This window comes from Artemia sp. Qi Xiang Cuo, chromosome 14, assembly GCF_049724085.1.
Source record: "Artemia sp. Qi Xiang Cuo chromosome 14, ASM4972408v1, whole genome shotgun sequence".
In the NCBI taxonomy this organism is placed as follows: Eukaryota; Metazoa; Arthropoda; class Branchiopoda; order Anostraca; family Artemiidae; genus Artemia; species Artemia sp. Qi Xiang Cuo.
Genome location: NC_142807.1, coordinates 19216604 through 19241438, shown reverse-complemented (window position 1 = coordinate 19241438; position 24835 = coordinate 19216604). Strand labels below are relative to the sequence as shown.

At 35.2% G+C, this 24835-nt stretch overlaps 1 protein-coding gene across 1 annotated transcript in view; it reads right to left on the bottom strand.

Moving 5' to 3' along the window:
- LOC148944238 (PSME3-interacting protein) overlaps nt 1-19617 on the bottom strand; it is a 51468-nt gene extending 31851 nt beyond the window's left edge. The window contains exons 1-3 of the mRNA XM_089100234.1: nt 19485-19617; nt 4246-4370; nt 2879-2977 (exon numbers count right to left, since the gene is read on the bottom strand). Of these exons, the coding sequence (XP_088956360.1) occupies nt 2879-2977; nt 4246-4342 (196 nt within the window). The 5' untranslated portion in view covers nt 4343-4370; nt 19485-19617. The remainder of the gene's footprint in view (nt 1-2878; nt 2978-4245; nt 4371-19484) is intronic.
- Nucleotides 19618-24835: the final 5218 nt, after the last annotated feature.

Sequence of the window (24835 nt, the reverse complement as noted above, 5' to 3'; positions counted from 1 at the left end):
TAACTATTTAATCATTTGAAACAACAAATATGTACTTCGAGTTCCAGTCAAATCACATCCGAAGGATATATTATCCAGATTATGGGGCACACATACAGCAATCACACTGTCTTTCCGTTTCTTTTTAAATGTTGCTTTTATTAGTGGTAAAATCCACTGATTTTTATATGAGCACAATTAGCCAGTTCCTGTTTTTTTTTTTTGCCTTATCTTCTTTTCCTCTGATGGTGAAATTAGATGACTAATTATAGAAACAAAATTGGCAAGTTTGGGTTTTTAGGCCTGCTTGTCTTCTGGTGCTGAAATTTCTAACTAATTATATGTACTAATTCGCCTCTTTCTGATTATCTGCTAGCCAGCTTATCTTCTAGGGGTAAAAATCAATGACTAATTATATGAGCAAAATTAGCTGGTTTCCATAGTTTTTTTTGCCATCTTATCTTCAGGTGGTGAAATCCACCGACTAATTGTATGAAAAAATCATCATTTTTTTCTTTAGCCATGTTATCTTCAGGTAGTGAAATCCACTGACTAGTGATGTGAACGAAATTTGCCAGTTTCTGTTTTCTAGGCTTGCTTATCTTTTGGTGGTAAAATTTCTAACTAATTATATGTTCTAACTAGTCAGTTACTGATTTTTAGCCAGCTTATGTTCTGGTGGTAAAAACCAATGACTAATTATATGAGCAAAATTAGCTGGTTTCTGTTGTTTTTGTTTTTTTTTTCTTTGTTGTTTTTTTTTGCCATCTTATCTTCTGGTGGTGAAATCCACTGACTAATTATATGAAAAAAAAAAAAAAACACCAGTTTTTTTTATTTTTAGCCAGGTTATCTGCAGGTAGTGAAATCCACCGACTAGTGATGTGAACGAAATTTGCCAGTTTCTGTTTTCTAGGCTAGCTTATCTTTTGGTGGTAAAATTTCTAACTATATATATGTTCTAACTCGTCAGTTTCTGATTTTTAGCCAGCTTATCTTCTGGTGGTAAAAACCAATGACTAATTATATGAGCAAAATTAGATGGTTTCTGTTATTTTTTTTGTTGTTGTTTTTTTTGCCATCTTATCTTCTGGTGGTGCAATCCACAGACTAATTATATGAAAAAAAATCATCTTTTTATTTTTATTTTTAGCCAGGTTATCTGCAGGTAGTGAAATCCACCGACTAGTGATGTGAACGAAATTTGCCAGTTTCTGTTTTCTAGGCTTGCTTATCTTTTGGTTGTAAAATTTCTAACTAATTATATGTTCTAACTCGTCAGTTTCTGATTTTTAGCCAGCTTATCTTCTGGTGGTAAAAACCAATGACTAATTATATGAGCAAAATTAGATGGTTTCTGTTGGTTTTTTTTTTTTTGTTGTTTTTTTTTTTCCATCTTATCTTCTGGTGGTGAAATCCACTGACTAATTATATGAAAAAAAAAATAACCAGTTTTTTTTATTTTTAGCCAGGTTATATGCAGGTAGTGAAATCCACCGACTAGTGATGTGAACGAAATTTGCCAGTTTCTGTTTTCTAGGCTAGCTTATCTTTTGGTGGTAAAATTTCTAACTAATTATATGTTCTAACTCGTCAGTTTCTGATTTTTAGCCAGCTTATCTTCTGGTGGTGAAAGCCAATAACGAATTATATGAACAAAATAGGCCAGTTTCTGATTTTGCCAAGAGCTAGAAACCAGACAAAAAAAAAATCGACGCTTTCGGCAACATGGCACATGTTGCCGAATATAGACGCCTGCTTGACACAGAGGCTCTTAAAACCCACTTTGCAACCTCCAGAGGATCCAGAATGTTAGTTGAAAAGGCTATTGCACCAAGAGAAATCAAAAATATCCTTTAGGGGCAAGTCATCATGTGGCTTCAATATCTATCGATTATTAACCTCCTTCTGACTCTCTCTATTTTCCCTCATTCGCTTGTTCTGTTCATTTACATTCTCTGTACCCACTCACCTCCTTCTGATGTGCTTTCTCTCCTTCTGTCTGCGTTTGTTAAGGTGACGAGGGAAATACCTATGCACACACCTTTTCTTATTACCTGAAGGAGGTGACACCTAGCCAAGGGAAAAAAATCAGTTTTCTTCGGTGCCTAATCGGAAACCTCAGCCCAAAATCAGAACCTGGCTATTACACAGAATAATTTAGGATATTTTACACATCTGAGGCATATTAAGTCTTTATTCTGTCTCAGTAAAAGCTTTTTTTAAGAAGTTATTCTCTTTGCATATTTTCGCATCATTTTGGTTTAAAACGTAAAAGTATGCAGCTTGAACGCGCCAGGTTTATGAAAGAGTTTGGGTGGAGATGTAAAAACTGACAAAAAGCACATCATACTGAAGAAGGGGTCTCATAAACTCCAGAGGGGCTCATTCGATTACAAATTAAAAGTTCTAGAGTTATTTTTAAGAGTCAAAAGTGATTAGAGTGCAACAAGCCACCCCCACACCGTTTTTCCCCAAACGCATCCGATCGGAATTTTAATATAGCCATTTTTTTCAAAATAGTCCAAAGCTTCCATACAATGCATCCGGGTTGGACAACCCCCCTTCCAGTCCCCAGGGTTAAGGGCTGTAAGCTATGCAAGTTCCCCATTGTTAAGATATGAGATTTTTATTGAAAACGTGGTCGAATAAACTTTTCAAGGGGCAAATCAATATTTATTAGTATACATATAAAAAAAGATTGTAGCAATGAGAATGATACTACTATCCCGCCCCCCAGTATTAATACTAAAAGTGTAGACCAAAGCCTTACGTTTTTAGAGAATTCTATCCTGACTCTCAAACATTTTTCAGAAGTTTTCCATGGGCAAGCTCTCAGTCCCGTCTTAAGGAGCCCCCCCCCTCCCTTTGGGTGAGTGAGCAGCAAAACAGTACGTACTTAACTTATGTGCTTCTTCCCATTCTAGTTCTTTCTTATCTTTCTGCTCTTTCAGTCTATCATAAAGTGATCGGTTATCGGAAATTGGTTCAGGAGCCTCTGAAAAGGATAATGAAAAGTCAGGCTTAATTAGAGATAACAAGATATTCAAACTACTTTAAAACTTATGATAAGAAATTGCACGTAATTATATTTGAAACTAAATCTCAAAATTAAAAAATAAAATATATATTTTGTTATCTAGCATTGCGCTTCAACGGTAAACCGGTACAAAAGCAACTTAGCCACCATGAAAGAGAAAAATTGAAAAAAAAATTGAAGAGAAATAACAAAATACAAGAAAAATCAAAGAAGTAAAAGAAAGAAAGAAAGCAAACAAAAAAAACCGGTGATTGGACATTCAAGTAAAGAGGAAAACAGAATTCACAAACAACAGCAAGAGAGTAACAAAACACAAGAAAGCTGAAACAAAAGAAAAAGGGTAAATCAAAAAAGACGGTGAACAAACGTTCAAGTAAAGAGCAAAACAGGATTCACAAACAACAGCAAGAGAATAACAAAGCACAAGAAAAATGAAACAAGTGAAAAAATGAAAAAAGGGCGAATTAAAATAAGACGGTGATTAGATATTCAAATAGAGGAAAACATAATTTACAAAAAGTAGCAAGGGAATAAAAGATACAAGAAAGATGAAACAAGTGAAAAAATAAAGTAAAAAAACAATAATCAGTGTTTTTGAAAATACACATTTTTTTTTATCTAGCATTGCTCTTAAACGGTAGACTCGTACACAAGCAACTTGGGCATGATAGAAGAGAAAATTTGAAAAAAAATTAAACATAAATAACAGAACCCAAGAGAGATGAAAGAAGTAAAATAGGAAAAAAAAAACAATAAAAAAAAGACGGTGATTAGAGATTCAAGTAGAGGAAAACAGAATTGACAAACAACAGCAAGAGCTAAAAAAAACAAAAAAGATGAAATAAGTTAAAAAAAGAAAAAGAGCACATCAAAAAGACAATGATTGGTGTTTCTAAAAATATGTTTTTTGTTATCTAGCATTGCTCTTCAACGGTACACTGGTATACAGGCAGCTTAAACAACATAAAGGAGAAAAATTGAAGACAAATAACAAAACAAAAGAAAGATAAAACAAGCAGAAAGGAATGGAATGGAAGTTGAATATTTCCCTACAATCACAAATAAGTGTAAAAGAGAGCACCTCACCTATATCATTGAAAACTCTGTGATAGTATACTAGTATGTTTATAATCTAGTAATTAAGATTACGCCCTCACCTTTTTAAAAGGGCTGGAACCCTCCCCCCCCCCCTTCCACAGTTTTTTATGGGATGCATGAACACTTACCAAGGGGCTGATCTGGCTTTCTTACTTTTTCCCACTCTTCTTGCCTTTTTTTGCGATTTTCTTCAATCTCTTTCTCAGAAACAAATCCAGTACTCATACTTGCCAAATGTATTATCTTCCAAGTACTGAAAAGATGTAAAAATAAAGACACTATTTATCATTATATGACATTTATCAACCTAAAAAGAATTACAAAAGAATATTTTACAGCTAACAATCTTATACATAGGGAGATAAAACAAACCAAGACTTGTAAGCAGCAAATACCTTTATGCATTGAAAAAAAAAATCAAGATAATGTTACGAGTAGCCAAATACTTTCAAAAATAAAGGTTATGGTAAGTAAAACCAAAGATTTTACAGTTAAAAATCTCATTAAAAGAAAATGTGGTAAGCCGACATTTCTAGTCATAATTTGATTTTAAGAAAATAAATTAAAAGACAAAAAATGCAAGTTACTAAGTTTTGAAATAACCACACTAACCAGACCTAGAGGACGTGTGGCTTGAAATTTGGAATTGAGGAATACTCATTTCCCTTTGTACGTGGTTATGCATATTGAATTTAAGTAACAGTTGCCTGTTGCCCTTTACTTTTTTGCTCTGAGATATCTTTGACCTCTGGTCCTTGCCAGAACTTGGATTGCTTTGAATTAACGTAAGTGTACTTAATTATTATGGTTTTAAGCTGTGTATTGTATCTTTAATCTGTTGGGACACTATATCCTGTTGTCTAGAGTAAAGAACATTGTACTGTTGTTGTCCAGAGTCATTTAACATTTGCCTTTTTTGTTCAGAGCCAATTAACTTTTATCGTCATTGTCTAGAGTCAATTAAAATTTATCAATAATTAATATCTTTCTTCTGGCAAAGCTTAGCAGGAACGTCTCCTTATATTTAGATTCGGCTACCTATAGATTAAGACATTACCCATAGTCATTAGGACCCTAACTTAGGTTGCTAGTCTCACCCCTACCAAGTCACTTCACTACATCTAGTGGTTATAACCAGCTTCACCTCACCATAAAAACAGAAAAATATGGGATTCATAATTAGAAATTATGTTTCCTGTAAGTAATGAAAGCACTTATAAATTCAGATACCGTTAATTATTAGCCACATACTTGCAAAGAGACCATTGCGCAAAAAAAATACAATGCAAGTAAATACATTTATGAAGAGACGGGAAAACTTCCAAGCACTTCTCCTGTAAGTGCTAAAAACGCTCAGAAATTCAGATAATGCCCATTTTTAGACACATATTTGCAAACAGAGCATTAGACAAAAAAAATTGCTATGCAAGTAAACACAAATATGAGTAGACAGGAAAACTTCCAAGAAAAATATCTAAACAAGGCAGCAGTTAAGCAGCCAAGGGAGGCTGGTCTATGCGAGAGTTAAATCCCCCTCTCCTCCTACCTACCCCAATTCACTGAAGAAGATTTCTACAGGGATGTCGTAGTTCTGACAGCTCATGTGGCAATGGCTGTAAGTTGTGCAAGTTCCCCATTGTTTAAATATAGGCTTTATTATTGCGAAAGGCAGGTATGTATGTCCAAGAAGGCCTGGGTGTCAAAGAAGGCTAAGGGCATTAAGGGGAAATTTCAAGCGCTTGTTGAGAGGATGTTGAATTAAATCACAAAACTCTATGTGTATCCTAGTTTTCGCAACGGTATATATGCAATATCTCAGGAACAGCAAACATTATTAAGTTAGAACTTTCAGGGTAGGTTGAACTACATCAAAAGACAATATGCCCGTCCAGGTTGCCAAAAAGGGAATTTATGCAATATCTCTCCGTGTTGAAAATAAATTAAAGACACTATGTGCATACAGGTTGTCCAAAGAAAGGGTATATCTGTAATTTTCAGGAACAGTAAGGAGCACTAAATAGAAACTTTCCGGAAATGTTGCGGTTGGATGTTGACCTTAATCAAAGCCATTATGGGTATTCAGGTTGTCAAAAAGGCATATCAGCAGCATCTCAGGAACAACTAAGGGTACTAAGTTGAAAATTTCAGGAAGTTGAAAGGGGTGTTGAAAAAAGTCAAAAGGCACTCTGCAAGTCCAGGTTATTTTGGAAACAAACACACACCTCAGTAACTCAAATACACCAAGTGCAACTTTTTTATTTTTTAAAATATCTTGGGAATCACAAAAAGGATTGAGTCGAAACATTGAGGGAGCATTCGTTGGTCAAGTGAATTTATAATTTTGAATTGAAAAAGGGACGGGGAAGAGACTAATCAGAAGACACTGTGTATGGAGGATAATTGGGCAGGAGAAATTCAAATTTGGTCTCAGGAGAAGAGAGAAATGGCTGACCCAATTTTGTCTCTTTTTCTTCTTCATAAAAAAAGCACCTGAAATCCTAAACGGGCTCCTTTTGGTTTTCAATAGCACATTTTCACATTCATATTACATTGCACAAAACACATAAAACAAGATTTAAATACATTCCAAGAAATAATACAAAATTTGATTGGCTTGCAGAAAAAGCAAGTACCGAAGCTGCCTATTCCCCGCAGTTTAAAGTATACAGGCCGGCTGGTACCAATACAGCTCTTCCTGCTTGCTCTAGCTCTCCTCTGCACAAGTTAACAATAGACTAAATAAACACAATATATTTCTCTCATAGCACATTTCTCTCAAACATGGTTTATTTTTCACATACACAATTTATTTCTCTCAGAGCACATCTAATTTTTCTGAGATAGTAATTGACTCTCTGTAAAACACTTTTTCAATGAAAGCTGGTAAAGGTGCATCCACAATCAGGTTAATGTCTAGTAGAAGTTTATATTTTTGAAATTGGGTATACAGTTTATAAATTCCAGGAGTACTTACCATGCATTCAAAGATAAGGTGTTGCTAGGTTTCTCCAGTCATGTTGCAGAGTCTACAATTTGGGTCACTATTTTGCTTCTGTCTGTATTCTTCTTGTCTTGGTATTACTACTAAGCATTTTATTTTGAAGTCGACCTGATTGTTTTCAGGCTCTTTGAAAATTGAAACCTGAGCAGGAGGGGGCTTTCTATAAGGATGGCAGTTTCTAATTGCATCTCTAAGTGCAAATGAGTACTTTCGAGCAAGTTGTGGGTTGATAGACTTTGCTCTCACTACAACTAGACTGTCCACTTTTTCGCTATAGTTGACGCCTACATGGCTAGGAGTATGGTGGAAAGCCACTGCAATGTCAATCTTGGATAAAAAATCAAGTAGTTCTCTTATCTCCTGCATTTCAGAGTCCTTTGAATTCCAGGTTAAAGTTTTTATTAGTTTAAGAGCAATCTGAGAATCCGAGAAGATTGCTACCTTACGCAAAGGGGAAGGTATATTTTTGACCGCCTTCAGCGATTTAACTATTGCTGCCAATTCAGCCATCAGAACTAAAGAGTCCAGTGGAAGAGGCTTTTGAATAGTCAGAGAGGTGTGTGGGATTATTGCTGCTGTGGTGGGTTTATTCCCTACTAGGTATTCAACAGTATAAACATGTAGATGATCTTTGAACCCTGTAGCTTTTTTTTCTTAAAAATTCGGCGTTTATTAGATGATGTGGGATATTTTCCTTTTTGTCCTGTATGAGCTCGAGGCTGACATTTGGCGGACAAAACTTCCATGGAGGAGACAACTCAAAAGAATCAACCTGCATTTATCCAGTGAAAAGTTTAGATAGAGTACTGAAAAAGCTTGCCAAGATGCAATCCCGATTTGATTCCGCTGCCTAGATTTTCTGCTAGAAGCGTGTGTGTAAAAGGCCAAGAGCCATTCTGAGTGCCCTGTTCTGGATTATTTCCAATGTATACATCTTTTTTTTATTGGGATGGCTGTATGCAACTATCCATACTATATTTTTGGCCTTATAAATTGTTTGTAAAAAAAAATTCCTAATACAGTTGGTGAGTTTCCCCAATTTGTAGAAGCAAGTCTTTTGAGAATTGCAATCCTTTAGAGTCTCAAATCCTTACATAAATCTGTTTAGGCAAAATAGATTCCTATAATAGGGCAGACTAGAGTTAACCTTGACCTAGGGTTGATCTGGACAGTCAATTACAGACACTTAGCAACATGACAAAAATTCCAAAAATATCATAAAAAGTGCATTATGTACTGCCCTTCTGTCATGCCAGTTTGTATTTATATACAAGCTGCAATTGAATGCCATCTATTTGAACTTTTTAAGGTTAAGTAGCTAGATAAATTAAAAGCTACTATCACTTTGTGCAGCAAGGTTGTCAAAAAGGCATGTGAGCAACGTCTCTGAAGCAGTTTAGAATATTCAGTGGAAACTTTTAGGAGAGTTTCAGGGGACTCCATGAAGTTCCTTGGGGGGGGGAGTGGGGCTGTAATATCTTTGGGACATAAATTAACCATTTAGAGGACCCAGTTGAACCTTTGAAGGAATATTCAGTGGTAATTTTTGTTTGTTTTAAGTCTGACTTGATTATTCATTTTAATGTAGTCTTTGATGCAACATGTAGTTTTAAAGCATAATGTACGAATTGCATAACTGTAGGGGGTGGCTATATCAAATATCTCTAGAGACATAGTTACTAGACCATTCAACTATCCTCAATACAATGGCTATCTCAAAATTTTGATTGGATGGGTTTGGAAGATAAAGCGGCTTGGGAGGAGGGCTGCTTGCCCTCCAATCACTTTTGACTCTTAAAAAAGGCACTAGAATTTTGAGCTTCCAATCGGAATAGCTCCTTTGAGATTTTCTATTTTATTGTTATCGATGATAGCGCTATGCTTCATATTATATTGCTTATATGTTCTTTTAAAACATACATGCATACACTTTTTTCATTTAATCAACACTCACGCTTAACGTTCCATAAAAGTTTCATCTGAACACTCTTAGCATCATTAGTTACAGCAATCGTAGTAGTAGTGTTAAGAGTATGAACATAGTAAATCTATGTGCTCTAAGTTCGTATTGATTTATTTCAACATCTACCTAAATATTGCTTGAAAGTTTCACCATAATACACTTAGCTTGCATAGTAGTAATAGTTGTAGTATTCATAGTAGCATGCACATAGTACATTTAGTTTTATTCAATATCCCCGTCAGCACATGCTGAAAGTTTCAACTTAATAAAGAATAGAATAGTTTTATTCATACAAGCAGTCATAGTTTAGAATCAAAATTTCAACTAAATTGCGCTAGTACTTACAACGAAAACAAGAAAAACACGAGACTATAACTTATTAAACACTGACATGTAGAAAGGAACAAACAAATTGGCGAAACGGTTTGTTCTTGGAGTAGGCAATTGCAGTCTCAGTTTGTTAGCTGACCTTGTGTTTATTTTATTCCTCATAACTGGTCGTAGAATCTCTCTATGTTTTTCACTGTTAAATCTTGTGTTTGTTTTAAGCAGGAATTATTACATGGCATCTTTCTGCTCTTTTTAGTTTAATGTAGCTCTACTTTTCTTTCAGTTACAGTTAGAGCCCATTTTACCAACAGGCTAGGATTCTGGTGGTCTTCCAAAAGGAAAACCGTTTGATCATTCTCATTGAGATGGTTGTCTATTAGAAACGTCCACATCTGCGGGGGCATAGGTACACTTGGGCTAACATTTTACATACTTATATCAGAACAAACAAGTATAGTCTTCTTCTTCTTTTGAGTACTACAACATCCATTACAACAACATGTCTTGACAGTATTCAAATTGGTCTCCACAATAGTATTCCAAAATTCTTCTTTGAAAGAATGTATTTATGTATTAAAACAACCTATTAGGGCTATATAGCCTTACGTCCACACAATTTGTCAATTAGTTTGTTGTGCCAAGCCAATTGTGTAAAACTGTTCTTTTGTTTAAATCATGTTGCTAGTACCAGATAATATAGCCTGTTATTGGATAGATTTCTTTAGCATCTAGTTGATGATGCTTTTATTATTTTTCTCTTATTGTTGTAACAAAATTGTTTTGTAATTAAATTAAAAAAAAAAATAAACTGACAGTAAGGATCAACTTTAAAACTTAAAACAGACAGAAATTATTCTATATATAAAGGGTGCTGTCCCCTCTTTAACTCCTGAATTGCTAAGCTAAAGTTTGTTAGTGCTTTGAAAGCTTATTTTTCCAATCCAATGGCAGTTGTGTTTCAGCAAATTTTCATAAAGAAATTTGGACAAAAAGTTAAACTTTAGAGTAAAGAGTGAGCAGTTGAGGAGGGGAAGTACCCCTCATATAAAGCCTAATTCTTGTTCATTTTAAGTTTTAAAGTTGCTCCTTACTTTCAGTTGAAAAAAAACTTTTTTTTTTAGTTTGATCTTTGATTGGTTTTCAAATCAGGCCAAGGCCTAACCATTATATGATGTGGGATACCATGGCCTGTTAAACACCTGTGTTCTTAAGCCCATTAGCTTTTGGCAAACTTTTTCAGCTTTTTGGCATAAGAATTAAAATGTTGGATTGTAATCCAACAGTTGAAAAAACCTGTTGTTGTTTTTTTTTAATTAATAGCTGATAGGCAGAACCAATTCTTGGGGGAAAACATTGAACTGTTGCTTATTTTGAATAGCCAACAATAGCCAATAGTTTATTTTTCTTTATCCTGAGCCAGAGTAATCTAGGTTTCTGTGATATATATTTATGTCATCGAAGTTTGTTTTATACTTTTCAAAGTTCGGATAAAATTGTACAAAACACTCTTTGATTACAATTTTTGTTATTGAACTTTGTCAAAACGAAGAGTAAAATTAGTTTGAGCCAAAAACTGATCAGAAATATTGAAATCCATGTATCAAATATTGGAAGTAAAAATATTGATATATCTATATATATAAGCAAAACAGCTGATAATCTGATCGATAAAACACCTAAGTGATTATATATAAGCAAAACCTCTGATCATAAGACCAAATCATCTAGTACTGGACTTGAAGCTAAACAAAGGTGCACTATAATTGCGTGGGCTGATTGCCCATAGGCAGTCATATTGCCTCTGCATCCTCTTTGCAAACTTAGCATTAACCAGTGATGCAAGGGCAGAGCAAAGCTAGAATGTGATGCAACCTATGCAAATGATTTACAAAATTTTCTAGACATTATGACTATGACAGCTGTGACATTTTTATTTTTGGTTAAGGTAAGATGAAAACCATCAGGAAGAACATCCAAAGTGTTTCAGATTGTATAAACTGACTATTTAGATTACAACTGAAGTCAGGAATGACTCTCCACTAGTAAAATCATTGTTAGTAAATTCTACAAAGAAGAAACAGCTTCAGACAGCTTAGTTAAAGAAACAGCCTTTTTGTCACAAAGCAAATACACTAACCCTGTAATAGGAGAGTGAATTGATGCTCTGCTTGACAATACGCAGCCCAGGAATCAATCCCTGCTGCAGCAAGGTTGGGCAACAGGCTTTGTTGCCCAACCAAAAGACTCAGAAATTAAAACGTTGATTTGGCACCCTATATGCCAGCAATGTCTCAAAAGGATCTTTATTTTTTTATATACACATTGTCAAAACAGTGTATCCAAGCTTAACAGCAACAAAATTATCAGTTGGCTTACAATATGTTTGGGATAGAATTAAATAAAGCTATCTAAGTACAAGATGTTAAGCCACAAGACTTTTTGGTTTACTGAGATTTTCTTGAATTCAGTAGTGTTAAACATAACAGCCAAAAATGAAATGTTGTAGTCAAAAGTACCCATGTTAGAAAATTAAACTGAAACTTTTAAGATCCCCATAACTAAGTAGATTAATTAAACTTTTTTTGGTCTTAGCATTTTGGAGTAAACAGTACTTGAAACTGTAAAAAACAATCACTGCTGTACACATTTTGGTGACACCACCTATAGTAGATGGTCTTTGATGAATATGTGATCACCAGCACAATACAAACATCAAGTTTGTCTATTGCAATTTAATTTTAGATGACTTACAGACTGGCAGTTGTGAAAGCAGCATGAGAGGTGGAGAAATTCCACTACACTGAGGATCTCCTTATCTACTTTTTTCTCAAGACATACAGCATTGTAAAGACAGATAGCATCAAAAAAGGTGAGATCATTGGCAAACAATTTTCCAATATACTAGGCTTTTGGAACAACATCATAGCAAACAAGCAAACCAGGCTCATAATCATCAGTAACAACCTTGATAATCCCAAAAGATTTTGCTTCTTTAACTGTTGCCATGCAGTTTGTAAGAACATATGAAACCTTATAATCTGAAAAATTCAGATTGTAATGTACAACTCTCATTAATCTAACAAAGAAATCAATCAATGGACTTACAGGCCAAAATAGAGTAAGCAATGGCTGTGATAATTGTCACTTAGGGGACAGAATCACAAAAAATTGTTATGACCATGGATTTCATCTCCCATTTTTAGAAAACATTGAGAATTGCACCAAGAACAGACTTGCCACTTTGAGGTAATACTTTTGAAAGAAACTCTAAAACATGTCATATGATCTGCCATTTTATAGATCTTGCCAACAATATTTGTATAAAATCATATGATTTGACACAGATTATGAAAAGAAAGACATCTTCCAGACATCTATGAATAAAGTACATATCCTAATGATTGGTGGTCTGTTAATGTCCTGCCTGTGTTCAAGTAAGGAGCAACTTTAAAACTTAAAACAAACAGGAATTATTCCATATATAAAGGGTGTTTTTCTCCTTTTAACTCCGGAATAGCTAAGTTTTTTAGTGCTTTGAAAGCTTATTTTTCGAATTCAACAGCACTTGTGTTTCAGCAAATTTTCTTAGAGAAATTTGGACAAAAAGTTAAACTTTAGGGTAAAGAGCAAGCAGTTGAGGAGGGGAGGTACCCCTTGTATAAAGCAGAATTCTTGTTTATTTTAAGTTTTAAAATTGCTCATTACTTTCAGTTGAAAAAAAAACTTTTCTAGTTTGATTGTTTTTCAAGTCAAGCCAAGGCCTAACCATTATATGATGTGGGATACTGTGGCCTGTTAAATGCCCATGTTTTTAAGCATGTTAGCTTTTGGCAACCTTTTTCAGCTTTTCAGCATAAGAATTAAAATGTTGGATTGCATCTAATAGTTGAAAAAACCTGTTTTTTTTAATTTAATAGCTCAAAGGCAGAACCGATTCTTGGGGGAAAACATTGAAATGTTGCTGATTTTGAAAAGCCAAAAATAGTCTTGAATAGGGTAAGGCATTTAAGAAGATCCCATGCTAGAGACTGAAGCTTAAACTGGGTAGCCAGCAATTAAATGAAAAAGTTATTGATAGGGTCACAGCCTTCCTGGCAGATGAAAAGCAGGTTGTAGCTGTTTATACCTCAGATGGCTCACTTGTTTATTCCAATCCTCAAATAGTAAAGAACAAAGTATACCAAGGGACTTGACTTGGCCTGATTCTTTTCAACATTTATATTAACAAAGCCCCTGATTGCACAAAAAAAAATTCCATTTTAAGTGGACAACTCCAAGCTTGCAAGGGCAACTGATACTGCTGAAGCAAGAACCCTCCTGCAAGAAGATCTGGATAGCTTAGCACACTGGTTAGAAAGGCAGCTGTTAGATTACAATGCTGAAAAATGCAAGATTCTGCACCTTGGGACAAATAACTGTAAACAACAGTACTCAGGGCTCAACCCAAGATCTGCCAGCAACTCTTTGACAGCAATGGAGGAGGGTGCCAGGGCCAATTCTCAGCTGAAGTTCCATCAGCATATTCTCTCAGCTGTTTCAAGTGCAAAAGCACGTTTTGGCACCATCAAAAGAATGTTTTCAAATACAGCATAACCAAAACATCATAAAAAAAGCTGTCTCCCCTCAACTCAAGGGAGATAAACAATTCCTTAAGAGTGTCTAATGGTATGCCAACAAAATGCCATAGAATCTGAGACTTCCCTTACCATGAGAGGCTTTAAGCATTAAAAATCCCAACCCTTACCAACTGTACAAAAAGAGATGATGCTATTACAGTATTAAACTATCTAAAAACAAATCCCACTTCAAGCTTATTCCCCAACCAAAACCTGGGAAAACTACCAACCATGGTGAATGCAACCATTTCTCCTCCAACCATGTTGCTCTACTCCACAATGAACTCCCTAAGCAATAAAACTATCCAACCTCAAACCCTGGCATTATTTAAGCATGGTGTATACAGTGAGTATGAGCAACAGCAGTGGCATCTACAAAGGGATGGCCCTGAGTCCTCAACCAAATTGTGAAGAAATAACTGGCAGGTTTACCACAAACAGCCATGCTTCTATGCTTTCACAATGGAACTTAAGGTAAGGTACTGTATACTATATTGCTGTAAATAGAAAGTTGCTGTATATAATAAAGTAAAAATTTCATTAGCAGTGTTTCTTTAGTTTTGAATACAGCCTAGGGCTATATCTGGGTTCATTGTTGGAGTGGTAAATTTGGAAAGACCACAATTGGGAAATGAAACAGCTTTATTTTTTTGTTATTAGTGTTTCCTTCAGAAGTAGTATAAATATATAGTGTTACTGGGGCCAGTTTATTAGGTAAAAAAAACTGTCAATAATTTGAATTCAGTGCTTTTATATGTTTATCACTCACCAATTCCTTCATATATATTCATTAAAAAAACGTTTCAAGTGCTCAAATTTGTTCATTTGTTGATTCTTAGGAATCCAATAAATATTTTTTTTAGTGGGTTTTGTTTTATTTGTTTTAGATTTTTTTTGTTTCTTCCCTCTTTTTTTGGTCTGCCATGCTAAATCATTAAGTAATACCCACATCATTTAGTTCATTTTTACAAGGCAACTTTAGTTTCCACAGTACATGGTTAACCACAAGACTAGTGTAGTGACAGGTAAATATCTAATGGGTGGCCTCTTTTGAAGGAAAGATACTAATAAAATAATAGTAGTACCAATAGATTCCTTATTTTATGCCATTTCTAAATATCATAGTTGCTTTTCTGACAATGCACCTCCTTTTTCTCTGATGGTCCCAGATATAGCCCTAATGACATATTCCATTGTTGTATTGAATCCCATGATGACATCATTCTTTTTTGCTAACATGAGTTTCTGTGCTCCCAACATCAAAAAATTTAATTATGCCTGAGTAAGAGCAACAAAGTCATGAATGCATACATTATTTGAAATAATTTTTAAATGTCAATAAGAACTGAAAGAGACATGATAATCTGCTTAACAGAAACATGCTAAATATTATAAAGTAAGAATTTCATTGTTTTAGTTTTTCTTTTCAGCTTTCTTCTTAGAAATATCTGGGACCACCAGGTGGGAGGGGTGTATTGCCAGAAAACTGACCATGATATTTGAAAATAGCATAAAATAGGGAACTTAGTTAAGTTTAAGTAAAACTTTTATTTGTTTAGCATGTTTCCTTCAGAAGAGGCAAAATGCTAAAAATTTAACCAGTGGTGAATTACCTCTTCTGAACTAAATACTATAATAACAAAACAGTAGTACCATTTAATTTTCTATTCAATATCATTTTTAAAAAATGAGCTGCCACTGTTACAATTACATAGGATATAAGCTTTTTCTCTTCTAAAGGGGCAAGATAGAGTGCTGGGCAAAGCTTGTATACAATACCTTATTGATTCACTTATTTTCAAATTGGCTTTATTTTGTAGATATTAATTTAATACTTCTACTCACTAGAAGGAGACACTATAGAATTTGGGAAGCTACTTTAAAATGTTTTGAAATACTTAGTTACACTCAGTGGCAGATCCAGGGGGGCATGTACCCCCCCCCCCCTAACATAGTCTGAAGTAGTGTAATTTACCTAATTAATGCGAGTTTGCATCAATTAAAATTGCTCCTAATGCAAGTTTATTGGATCAAACTATTCTGCACCCCCTCCTCTAAAAAAATTTTGGATCTGCTGCTAGTTAGGCTATGTCACCCCTGAATGTATACTACTCTACTTTGCCTCTCCCTCCTGAATTGGGCAAAAATACAGCTCAAATTATATGTAGGCTATTTAATGAATTTCTAACACCATAACTCTTTCTTTTATTAATGTAGCAGCAAATGAAAAACAAGCAGCAGGAAGAAAGGAGTAATTCTGCAGAAAATTTATCCAGTATATATACTTTGGGCTCCATATTTATCTATGATGGGACAGGAGGGTTAAAGTTTAATGGTCTGCATTTAGGAATAATCAAAGTAGGTCTAGGCTAAGCAGTTTAAAATATTTTAAAGTAGTTCCCAGAATTTTGTAGTGTTTCCTTATAGGCTAGCCTAGGCAGTGGGAGTAGTGAACTCATACAATCTGGTATTTTAAACCAACTGTTACTAAGAGAAAAGGTAAATTTTTACCAAATCATATTATTGACTTACGAATAAAGTGATTATACAACTTGATGCCTTTTTTTTATGCTCTTTACAAATATAATAATCATTTTTGTTGGAAATGAATTTTCGCCCCACCCCCATATATACCAATTCAGGGTATATATTTGCACATTAGGGGGGGGGGGAATTTTATTTCTGATGTAAATTGGAGGTAAGTTTAAACTTTACCCACACCCAGCTAATGTGCAAATATATACCCTGAATTGATATATAGGGGTGGGGGTAAAATTCATTTCTGACAAAAATCATTATTATATTTGGAAAGAGCTTAAAAAAAGGCATTGAGAGGCATATTCACTTTATTCATCAGTCAATAATATGATTTGGTAAAAATTTACCAGAAAAAAATAATTCAAACCAACCAAACCAGAAAAGCTTTGTTGCCCATATACAGCTTAGGCCTAGCCAATGGCTCTAGCCTAGGTATCTGACCCCAATAGAGGGAAATTGTTTCAATGTGCCAGGACCATTGGTATATACATAAAAGAAAAAACAGCTTGATTAATGGGTAAAATTCTACTTTAACTACTTTTGGCTATCTTGGAAAGGGGTTAGGTTAGGAAAATGAAACTTTCAGGGATGGGTCTACAGGCTAAAGTATGTCCTGGGAAGTTATTTTGAAGTAGGCTACCCACCTTCACTCCTTCTCCCTCTAGAGGGTCCTGACCTTTGATGACCTTTAACAATCTCTGCGTTATAAAAGTGAAACGTTGCAAAATAGATCTTCTGCTTGAATGAAGTACAACAAAATTGTTTTCAGCTTCATAACTGTGCTTAATCCCAATTTATAAGGTTTTAAAGATATACTAATGCATTTCCTAAATTTTGAAAAAAGCACTCATCACTTTAAATCACACTTGCAAGCAATAAGGACAAATCCTGTAGACACCAGTCAATGATGATGATGGTGACTCTGGTCACCAGTGCATCCCAAACTGTGCGCCATGGCTTGCTGCACCAATCTCTGTCAACAGCTGACTTCAAGGCTTCAGTATTAGGGGACGTGACTGCATTCTGGCTAAGGGAATTCCATAGGCCAACCACACGGTTGGAGAAAAATTTTTTTCGCAGCCTGGTATTAGTACATTTCTGGTAGAGCTTCAGGGGGTGCCCTCTTGTTCTTGACAAACTATCTAACTGGAATAAATCAGGGATGATATCGTGGTTGCAGATCAATTTTTATGTCATCAATACATCCCCTTGCTTACGTTGGTATGTGAGAGATGGTATATTGAGCCTCTGGAGTCTGGTAGAATATGGCAAATTTTGAAAACCCCTTATGCATTTCATTGCTCACTGCTACACTGATTCCAGAATTGATTGGTCAAGCTTGTTAACTGGTGTGGCAATGGACATTCCAAATTCTAATTTTGGTTTGATCAGGCCCTTTAGGAGCTTAGTAATCACTGCTGGAGATCTACTGCTCATATGGTTTACTGCTCTATTACTCATATGGCTTAAAATTCTACTCAAATAACAAAAATTGCATTTTCAGAACTAAACCTAGAGAAAAAGAAACTGATAACTGAAAAGTAAGGTAAAATGTTGTTTTATCAAAATTTCTATAGGTATAGACCTATCATGTAGGCAAATTTCAGGATGCTCTAGAGGGAGAACGAGTGGAGGTAGGGGTAAATTTCTACCAAATCATATTAGGCCTATTGAGTTAGAAATAAAGTGAATACACCATTTGATGCTTTTTTTTATGCTGATTACAAATATAGGCTAATAATCATTTCTATCGGAAATGAATTTCAGCCCCCCCCCCCTATATTTGTCAATTCAGGTTTAGGTTATAGAAATAGCCTATATACCCTGAATTGGCATATATAGGGGGGAGGGGGGCTGAAATTCATTTTTGATAGAAATCGTCACTATATTCATAATCAGCATAAAAAAAGGCATTGAGTGGTATATTCACTTTATGCGCAAGTCAGTAATGTAATTTGGTAGAACTTTACCAAGGTAGGTAGGCTACTTCAAAATACTTTCCCAGGACATACTTTAGCCTGTAGTCCCATCCCTGAATGTTTCATTTCCCTAATCTAACCCCTTTCCAAGATAGCCAAAAGTAACTAAAGTAGAATAATGGGTAAAATTCTACTTTAGCTACTTTTGGCTATCTTGGGAAGGGGTTAGGTTAGGACAATGAGACTTTCAGGGATGGGTCTACAGGCTAAAGTATGTCCCGGGAAGGTATTTTGAAGTACCTACCTCCACTCCTTCTCCCTCTAAAGGGTCATGAAATTTGCCTACATGACAGGTCTATACCCATTGAAATTTTGACAAAACAACATTTTACCTTAATTTTCAGTTATTAGTTTCTTTTTCTCTGGTTTTAGCTCTGAAAATGCAATTTCAGTTATTTGAGCAGAATTTTAAGACATATAAATAGTTTTTTTCCTCAATTTAGAACATATTTTTGCATATCTTTAACAACTTATAAATTAGGATTTAGCAAAGTTGTGAAGCAGAAAATACTTTTATTGTACTTCTCTTAAGCAGTAGATTTATTTTACAAGGTTCCACTTTTATGCCTCACATATTTTTAAAGGTCATCAAAGGTCAGGACCCTCTAGAGGGAGAAGGAGTGGAGGTGAGTACTTCAAAATATCTTCCCAGGACATACTTTAGCCTGTAGACCCATCCCTGAAAGTTTCATTTTCTTAACCTAACCCCTTTCCAAGATAGTCAAAAGTAACTAAAGTAGAATTTTACCGAATAATGTATTATAAAAAATTTAGAATTTGCTACTAGACTACAAAAAAAAAACAAATCAGTGGATTTTAAAACTAGTGTTTTCACACCAGGATCATCTCAGAATAATTCAATAGACCAGCCTGAAGTAATCATTCATCTCTTTATTCAGAGCTGCTATTAACCCATAGCCTAAAGGCCCATACAAAATACCTTTAATCAACAAAACACTTTCAATGTTTATGGGGGATTCCAATATGGCAATATGTAGGATTTTCAAATAGATTGACAGAAAGGCAGTGTTGCCTTGTAAAAGTTAATAAAAAATCTTTGTTCAGTAGTTTATCTTTCCAAATCTTTTATTATAACCGAATATGCCAGATTCGGTCCAGAGAATCTGATAAATTTCCAGAGAATCTGATAAATTTCTAGGTTTCATTACAATTTACCAAAGTATAAATACATACAACAAGTACTGACAAAACCTATCCTCTCCACACAAAAAAAGTGACCCTTTGTCCGCGTCTCCGGAGACGATTCCATACCAATGCGAACCTGGCGAGTAAATCACAAGTTCCGTAGGTGATTATACTCGTTCCGTAAAACCTGTATTAAATTTGATTTATTGGCTCGGAGTGATTAAGTAGTACAACATTTACCCTCTAAGAGGCGCTGAGGTACGCGGGGTCACTTTTAGAGAGTTTTGTCAGTACTTGGTCAGTATGTGCTTATATTTTGCAATTTACCTAGGGTGAAAGTGAAAACATCATTTGATGCCTATTTTTATGCTCTTTCATAATACAATAATCTCTTCTGTCTCAAATTGTATCTTAAGCCCTTGAAGGAGCCCCAAAAGTATTTCATTTTTATAACCACACAAAGAATTTATAACCTTACCTAAAAAATACTTGATTTTCAATTTAAACTGTTTTCCTACTGTTTCAAGTTTTTCAAATGCCGTCGACAAAAATAGCACCGAATTTTTCGATTCGAAACTTTGCCGTCAACAATTTAGGGTATATTCCAATTCAGGGTACATATTTGCACATTAGGGGGGTGAGGGAGGGGGGGGGGGGTAAAGTTAGACCCTGAAGCCACGCCGAAAAGTCGGCGAAGCGCAATCGAAAAAAACGGTGGCGCGCCGCCGAACTTGCATCAGCGTGCTGACGCCGCCGCTGATTCTATCGTCGGCGGTGTCACTAATACGCCGCCGTGTTTTTTTTTTTTTCTTTTTTTCTCTTTTTTATGGTTATCGATAACTACCTCTGGGCTTCAACCGTCATCCCGGCTAATCTGTTTCTTAAAGATAAATACTGTCATCTTGAGCTCGCCATGTATATCAGTTCATAGAAAGGAGAAGAAGAAATTTTTCTTGAAACAAAAATTCTACCTTCCACTTTAAAATTCTGTTCATTATTTTCTGATTTTTCAGATGAAAAGAAGTAGGTAAAAGAGCATTAGACAATTCAGGATGTTATCACAGGTAGCGCAATCGAGCTGACTAAGTAAAGAACAATGTTGGCACAATGTATTATTTTTTTTTCCATACCAGGGCAATTCGTATCGCAGGAGTTGTCATAGAAGCTTCGAAAAGGGCTCATTCGATTGGAAATTGGAGTAGCTAGTCCTTCTTTTAATAGTCAAAAGTGATTGGAAGGCAGCTATTACCCCTTCCACGCCCACCATTTCCCCAAACACATCCAATCAAAATTTTAAGATAGCCATTTTGTTCAGAGTAACTGATTACCAGAGAGAAAATATGTTTTTTGAGGAGGTTACTCACCCACAACCCTTAGGGCAAGGGTTTTAAGTTATGCCCTGGGGGTGCATAAGAATGATGTTGGCACAGTGTATTATTTATTATTTTTTCCTTTAGACCAGGGCACTTCATATCAAAGAAGTTATTGTAGAAACTTCGAAAGGACTCATTCAATTAAAGATTGGAGTGGCTTGTGCCCTTTTTAATAGTTGAACATGATTGGAAGACAACTAACACCCCTTACACGCCCACCATTTCCCGAAACACATCCAATCAAAATTTTGAGATAGCCATTTTAACATCTTATCGTAGAGATCGATGTGGGTATAATGTATCATTTTTGTTGTTGTTGTTGTTTAGACCAGGTCACTTCGTATCGAAGGAGTTGATGTAGGAACTTCAAAAAGGGCTCACTCAATTGAAAATAGAAAGGGCTAATGCCCTTTTTAAAAGTTAAAAGTGATTGAAGGACAACTAACACCCCTCCCCACCCCCACCAACACTTTGCTTTATAGGTTTGAAAGATAAAGTTGGCTTTAGAATTAAACAAAAAGCAATTTGGTATTTCTAAATCCCAAAAAGGGAAACAAGCCGTATACCAATAATGACTGAGGGTATTATGTTCAAACTCTCGGGGCTTCTTCCGCTCTTAAAATTTCATCAAATCAAAATAGCGTAAGTGTATCCAAGCTATCAAAGAAAGTAAACAAATTTTTTTGCAAATGTTATCAAGTTTTCCATTTCAGATCAACTAGAGGAGGTATGCAACTAAATTAAACACTACTATTTGTGTCCAGATTTTAAAAGGGTCTTATGTTGTTAAAAATTTCTGAAATTTTTATTCCAGCATACAAATAGCAGGCCAAACTATAAATTCATAAAAAAACGAAAAGATTTAAAGTATTGTTTTCTTTTTCCCCGAAAAGACTTTGTCAATATAAAACGAATAGAAATTAATTAAAAAAACTGTTTTCAAAAAATAAGTTTTTTCAAAGAAAAGTAAAGAACTCCATTAAACAAAAAATGAGCAAAAATAAAATCAAATAATCTTCCAAGTGTGAAACTACCACAAATCAGCATCGATAAATAAATGAAACCCAAAACGAACAGAAATTACAATAAATAACCGAGTCAAACTCAAAACGAGCAGAAATTAACATAAGTTGGGCTCACAACCTTTATGCCTTCCCAAGGCCAGAACATAATTTGCACTTTACTGAAAAAAAAAATACAAATGAATATGCATTGTCAGTTTAATAAACATATACTGATATTTAGTAATCAAAATGTTAATATTTTCTTATAATATTATCTTTGATATTATTAAAGTTATAAAAGTAAAAACATTTATATTTTTTCAGTAAAGTGCAGACTATGTTCTGGCCTTGGGAAGGCATAGGGTTTTTGAGCCCAACTTATATTAGTTTCTGCTGGTTTTGAGTGTCACTCGGTTATTTATTGTAATTTCCGTTCGTTTTTGGTTTCATTTATTTATCGATGCTGATTTGTGGTAGTTTCCCGCTTGGTAGATTATCTAGAGCTAGTATAGAAATATACCTATAGAAATGAATTACATTTTTTTTTTGCACAGTTATCAGAGCACACTGAAGTTGAAGTAGTCTTAAACTTGGACTTGAAACGTCATAACTTGGCCACTTCTTTCAGAAAAGAATTTTGGAGGGTTATTCCGTGTTGATAAGAAAAGAGGGCAAAGGTGCAGTTTAGTTCCTCCTGTAGTGTAGGGCGCAGGAGCCTTATGGTAAAGGTGCAGGTTTGTTCTCCTTTATAAAAACAACTTATTTCAGTAGATACAAAGAAGAAGCCCATTTGCGGCATTCTGTGGGACCCCAAGGTCCAATGCTAGTATCAAATCCCACGAGTGGCAGTTTACGCTCGTCAAGTTCTAGCTGTACCGGCCACAAGTGCCCCAGCTAAACGGATTTTTAGCACGACAGGACTGATAGTGACTGCAAAAAGATCAATGGCTCCAGGCAGAGTGAACAAACTCACTTTTGTTACATTAATTGTAACTGAAGTGATGCAACCGCTGATTTAAAATTGTTGGTGTCGTTAAGCCATGGTATCTGACTTGTATACAGTGTTTTTTCGATGTTGTTATTTGTTTTATTCACTTCCTTTTCGTATGTATTTGATGAACAGGAGAGGTTTGAACTTAAAACTTTGAAAGTTATACATACATTAGCCCAAATCATTAACAAGAAGGAAATGACTAAACACGGGATTTTATAGGAACAATGCGATGTTAAACATAAACACAACATAGGTTTCTTTGGGTCAAGTGGCTAAAAATGAGAATTCTATTTGGTCTGATCGACGGTGAACATAAACACTTTCCACACGGCCCAAAAAATTCCTGTTTTGTCATATTATTCTTGTATGTTTTTAGCCAACCATTTAAAAATCCTTACTAAAATCGAGGTTGAACGTGCTTGGTGAAGTGGAATTTTTATTATTATTTTTAATCAGAAAAATCGGCGCGCCGTGGCGCGCCGCCAGTCTAATTCGCAGTGGGCAATGTAATTTAGCTAGGACGAAAGTGAAAACATCATTTAATGTTTTTTATGATCTTTCATAAAACATATACAATACCTTTGGGGCCCCTTTAAGGGCTCAAGATGCAATTTGAGACAGAAGCGATAATTGTATTACGAAAGACCATAAAATAGCAGCAAATGGTGTTTTCACTTTCATCCTAGCTAAATTATAGTGTCACCTAGAAATTTACTGATTCTTTTGGTAATTAGTAACACAAATTTACCAAAGGGGGCATATCAGGTTTTTATGGAGAGGGCTGTCACATAAACTTCGGAAGGGGTTCATTTGATTAGTAATCAGAAGTTATAGTGCCCTTTTTACAAGTCAAAGTGATCGGAGGGTAGCCCCCTCCACACGTGCTATTTTCCCCAAATGCATCTGAAAGAAATTTTGAGATAGCCATTTGTTCAAAAAATAGCCCAAAGATCAATTAAAAAGCCCTTTAGGGTTGAGATAGCTCCTCAGAGTCTGGGGGCAAGTGTTTTAAGTCATGACCCGGGGGCATAAGAAGTTTTTATTGAAGGAGTGATCTATGAACTATATAGGACGCTCATTTGATTGGAAATTTTAGTTCTACTTCCCTTTTAAGAGTCAAAAATAATGGAGGGCAACTAATTTTTCCCTACCCCGACATCCCCTTTCCCCCAAACGTATCCGATCTAAATTGTGAGATAATTATTATGTTCACCATAGTCCAAAGAACATATAACAATGTCTTCAGGGTGGACATAAACCCCCAGAGCCCATGGGCAAGGGCTGTCAGTTATGCCCAAGGGCATATAAGCTTTTCACGGAATGGGTAATCGGCTTATTTGATTAGAAGTCATAAGTTCTAGTGCCCTTATTACTACTACTTGCAACTACTTGTAAAGTTAAGAGTATCAAGATAAAAATTACAAGAAATGTGTGAACATGTAAATTATCAAAAGGACATATCAGCAATGTCATAGCAATGGCTAATTGTATTAAGTTGAAACTTCCAGGACTTGATGAGAGAGATGTTTTACTGACCAAAAGGTGATACGTTAGTACTACTGCTGCTACTGGTACTACTGATATTACTATTAATACTACTACTAGTAATGTCAATACTACTACTGTAGCTACTATTACAACTATGTCTTATTGGTATGAAGGTTAAATTTTCATGGAATTTTGAGGGAGGAACATGAACTGAATCACAACACGCCATCTGTATTCAGTTTGTCACCTGGCCGTAACAGCACTACCTTAGAAACGGTTTGGTGTG